The sequence below is a fragment of the Charadrius vociferus genome, unplaced genomic scaffold, assembly GCF_000708025.1.
Source record: "Charadrius vociferus isolate BGI_N301 unplaced genomic scaffold, ASM70802v2 scaffold129, whole genome shotgun sequence".
NCBI lineage: Eukaryota > Metazoa > Chordata > Aves > Charadriiformes > Charadriidae > Charadrius > Charadrius vociferus.
The window spans coordinates 2089746-2094852 of NW_009661374.1; the positions used below are offsets into that span (position 1 = coordinate 2089746).

General features: G+C 37.7%; 1 protein-coding gene across 1 annotated transcript in view; it reads right to left on the minus strand.

Annotated features, from left to right (window-relative positions):
- Positions 1–5107, minus strand: part of PREP (prolyl endopeptidase) — a 111685-nt gene that overhangs the window by 4598 nt on the left and 101980 nt on the right. The window contains exon 14 of the mRNA XM_009893858.1: positions 3395–3526. Coding sequence (XP_009892160.1) covers positions 3395–3526 — 132 coding nt within the window. The remainder of the gene's footprint in view (positions 1–3394; positions 3527–5107) is intronic.

Consider the following 5107-nt stretch of genomic DNA (forward strand, 5'->3'; position numbering starts at 1 on the left):
AAAATGGATCGTTTATTCCTATTCTTTGCCTCCTGCTAACCAGGATATTACTATGACATGACCTTGCTTCCAGCTCAGCAAGAACTTTCTTGCATAGCTTTACATGAGGGGCCTTGTCAAAAGCTCCCTGACTCCTTCAAATAGCTCTAACAGATCTGCAAGATGTAACTTCAGCCTGCAAAATTCTTCCTTATATGTCAGCTATTATTTATTGGTTGCAATTGGTTTGCCTGCTAGAGGAGTCAGATTTACTCATCTGCAGCTTATGGATCACCGTGAACCATTTAAAAATTGGCATTACACTTGCCCCCTTCTGTTCCTCAGATATTCAGGCTTAGTCGCCTGCAATTTCATATCAGAGTTCACTTAGGATCTTGTGTGTGCACCATCTGGTCCTGGCAACACGCTACTTTTCATTTGATTTGATTTATTCCAAAATCTCTTCTGCTGATGCTTCAGCTTGAGTCAGCTCCTCAGAGTATTCCCCACAAAAAGAGACTCTGGTGCAGGGAACTCCCCACGCTCCTCAGGAGGGAACATCAATACAAATAGACCATTTAGTTCTGCTCTGCCATTATCTTTCTTTAGTGCTCCTTTTACACCTCGCTAACCTGTAAGTCCCACCGATCCTCTGGCCAGCTTCCTGCTTCTGATGTGCACAGAAAGCTTTCATTGCTAATTTTTATATTGGCAGCAATTTGCTCATCAGTCTCCTGTAGTCCGTCAGTCCCTGTCAGAGTTTACACTCTACCCTATTTTCTTGATTTGAATGTGATTGCTATTTTCTGAAGTACGCTATTTTACTTCTGGTCATCTCTGATATATAACTACGCTAACTCTTCCTGGGTCCTTTCTGAGCCATTTTCCTAAGGTATATATATGGTGCCTTAAATAGATGCCATGTAAAAGTTCTTTATCCTTTTAACTGAAGCTTTTGATCAGATCCCTCCCCTTCATGTTATTTCCTTTTATGAACATAAATTATATTCTAGTAAGAAAAAAGTTAAACCAACTACCATAACATTTCATTTTAGTACTTTTTTATTGTAGAGTGTCTCTTGAAGCACTGTGCGTTGCTCAGGATTTTATAAAAAATTGCTGCTCCTAGTTCTGTAAATAGTTCCTTCAGTAAGAAATCACTTATGGAAACACTCATCCATTCCCACTGCACCCCTTTAATTAGCCGTAATACTTAATTATATGCATTAACAACCTGTAATCTGGAACAACAATTTATTCGTGAATTTTACTCCTCTACACATACTTTGAGCTTTAAAATTCAGTACAAAAGTAAGACTTCAAAACCTCAGAACTGTTTGTCTAAGCAAACATGAGAGGTCAAACCCTGCGTTTGCATAAGGGAGGTTTTTCAGCTCACAGCTGTGCTGCTCTGTGCGGCTTGGGGATCCGATCCCGCTGCAGGACAAGGAAGTCTTGGTTTGCAGCTGAATGAGGCAAGAGCTGAGGGCTCTGCACTCCTCAGAGACACCTCCTGTTAGTCAGACTAAAAAGAAACAGTATTTTGGAAGAGTGACAATGCTCTTCCTTGTCAGTTTTTTCTTCAATAAATGAGAACTAAGAAAATCTGGCAGCGGGTCCTTGCACCTGTACTACGAGTTATGCTCTCTAGTGTTCCATGAGAAGCTATTGCAAAATTTAGTTCTGCTTTGATGAAAAAGCACGTACAAGAATTTCCTAAATTCACCTAATGCTGCCCAGTCAAGGAAAATGCCTATCTGGCTCATCAAGAGCACAGAAATCCAGCTGGATTGTAATCCATCTGCAAGTGCAAGGGAAGGTTTCTAACAACAGATTTTTCAGAGCTGAGAGGTCTACATTCCTAACACCCGTCTCCTACCAGAATGACGTACACTCTGCAGATGTCACTCACTTCCCCAGTGAGTGGAAGGAGCCCAGCTGACTTGTTCAGCCAGAAATACAGGGGTTTTGACGACTAAAAGTGGGTAGGATGAATCTCATCCTGCCTCAAACTGAAGTCCATATAACCATAAAATAGTATTTTCAGAAGCTGTGTAACATGTTGAAAGCTTAACTGCATTTCCGAATATATATTTATGCTCACATAAAATTGACTTCTGCAATGCTTGCACTCCCAGTGGTGTGCAAACCCTTTAATCCTTTACCACATTCATCCATTTCTATTGGTGCTCTTATTAACAATGCACAAATACCTCCTGCAATCTGTAACTGAGAAGCATGTAAGCAGAAAGCAAAAATACAACTTTAGATGTACTTGTTATTTATCTTTAAAACAATTGCTTTTTAAAAATAAGAATGCAGGAATAGCCAAGATGGCTTAGACCAAAGATCCATAAAACTCCAAATCCTGTTTCTTACGCTGGATGAAAAAATCAAATTTGATTTGATTTTTTACTGAAAAATCAAATCAAATAAAATCAATAGAGCCGGTATTCAGCAACAGACAAATAGGAAGGAGTATAAAAAGAAGAGCAAACAAAGAGTGGGCCTAGTAAATCTGCTCATTTTCTATAAATCAGTGGTTTATGAACTTGAAATGCTTTTTTTTTCTTCTCACATGAGTAGCTCAACTCTGTCATACTGTCACACGCTTTTCATGCTGTTTAAAAAAATCCAAACAAGCCCCAATATTATTCATTTGTGTTTTCTTCTCCTTTAAAAATGGAACAAAATCATGTTCTTTCTTCTACTATATTCAGATACAGGGATATAATCAGAAATAAATTTTGTAGCTCTTTAAATACTGCTTAGGCTAGGAGAAGTTTTGTGACAAGCTTTTCTGTTTAAGAGGAGGCTATTAATTTCCTTGAATTTAAGAACACAGCAGTGAATTATATGTCAACAAGGTGCATTTGTAACAAAGTGCTACATTTACACAGTCCCTCAAAAGCTGATGACTTTTTCAAGTAGCTGTACGTGCAATTTTGTATTTCTCACCAGAGACATTCATGATTTCATTTGTGGTCATGTTTTAACTACACAATGAAAGTAGAGTCAAATTGTTGCGTGTCTCTGTACAAAGGCTTTAAACGCAGAACTGTCATGTTTTCATCTGCCGTCTAAGAACAAGAATGTATGACTACAAAAAGCGAACAAGAAACTCCGATGAAGGATTGCAGGACATGGGGTTCTGGCTTGCACTATAGACCACACAAAGTTTCCCGATGATACATAACAGCTTTGTGGTTATTCAGTAATTATTGTGCAATAGTTAGCCTTAAGAAAGGTGTCCTATGCAAACAGGAAATGAAGTACAATTGTATATATTTAACACCTGGTATATATTAATGCATTGACATTCTGGCAACTTTTGAAAAGAAGATTTGAAAAATTTTTGTCTGGTTACTTTGATAAACCCAGCACCAAACCCAGGAAATACACGAGCCGTTCTTACCAACTAAGAGGCCCCCATTTGAGCCTCCATTAATAGTCAACTTCTTTGGGGATGTGTAGCCTTCCTTGATGAGGTATTTGGCAGCACACTGGAAATCATCAAAGCAATTTTGTTTGTTGGCCAAGATACCACCTAGCACACAAATAAAACAAATCAGTTGATGCCATAAAATCCATTTGATACCATCTCTTCAGAAAAATGTGTGCGAAAATACCTGGGAACAATTCCAGTTTCATGAACATTTTAATAATTGATGCAGCTCAGAAAGACAGCAAAAATGAAAGATTCTTTCAACACAGAGACAGTATGAGATGGTTCTGTCGATAACTCTGATGCTTTCAGAAACTCTGAATAATACATACCTATACTGTGGAGTGAGTGCTGGGTAATGTTCCTAACCAGTAGAATTAAAGCTAAAAGCTTTGCATTGCAAAATATATACAAAATGACCACATACAATCCATTTGAGGATTGATCTAATGCGACTTTAACAGCGTTAAACTCAGTGACATTTTTTTTTAAGGCAATAAAGCTTCAACTTATAAAATAAGCTATATAAAATAAGCACTTCTAATTTCCTGGACATAGAATATGTGGCTGGCAATTAACTTTTTTTTTTTTTCCTGTTAGTTCTTTTCAAGTCAGATGATATATAGCTATGGTCAAAAAGGAACTTCAGAGTTGCATCTTGGTTTGAAATTTTATTAATTAACTATCGATATAGAAATGCGTAAGATGCTGCCATCCTATCGAGGAAAATTCCAAACGTGATCAGATGTATGAGGAATAAATCACGACTGAAATGTAGGTCCATCATCTGTAGGACATCACTGGTAAGACTTCCAGTTCTCAAAACAAAAAATTCTGTAGGGTGGGATAGGGAAGGAAAAGGACGCTTTCACCCTACAATCTTTCAACTATTTGAGCAGAAGAATATAAATCTAGAGAACTCACAGTTGACCAAATCTCATAATGTGCTTTAGATGCTTGTTTGGCAAGAGACTAAAACTGGCTTCTCCTTGAAGGTTATCCTACCTTAGGACCTGATATGTTCTTTCTCAGGCAATTAAATGCTAGTAAGAAATGTGAACTAGGAAGAAAATCCTCATACTCTTGTAGCAAAGGCCATGCTCCAGCCAGGTAAAGGGGCTCAGTGGATGCAGACATGGAACTCCAGTTCCTTCTACTTTGTTTAAAAGCTGGATGTTTATTCTAAACTAATTGTCTAAGGTTCCCACTATAGTCCAGGAACCTCCAGGACATTTAACTCTACCCTAAAATGAGTGAAATGAGCTTTAATCTGGAGGTCTCTCTAGTTCCATTGTCCACCCAAGTGGTCCTAGACACCCAGTTTACGCTGGATGCTTCATTTCTATGTCGCAAAAGTTTGGTAAGATAACTCTGACATTTAGTCATACAGATCTTGTAGAACTGGGACCAGTAAATTTTTAAATTATTTTTTTTTAAACAAATACACATCATTCTCACACTAACAAGACCATTGAAAAGAAACATACTGGGACAACAAAAGAGTCTTCAAAGGTGTGGCAATAAAGGAGAAATAAATCTTATTCTTTGCTCAAAGTTCTGGTCTGGTGTAAGGTCAGAATCCTATCTACACAATTACACATAAGTAAACAGACTTCTTTAATTGCTTCTGGAATTAACAAAGAACAGATATATATCTTATTATGCAACTGCAATACAAGACCT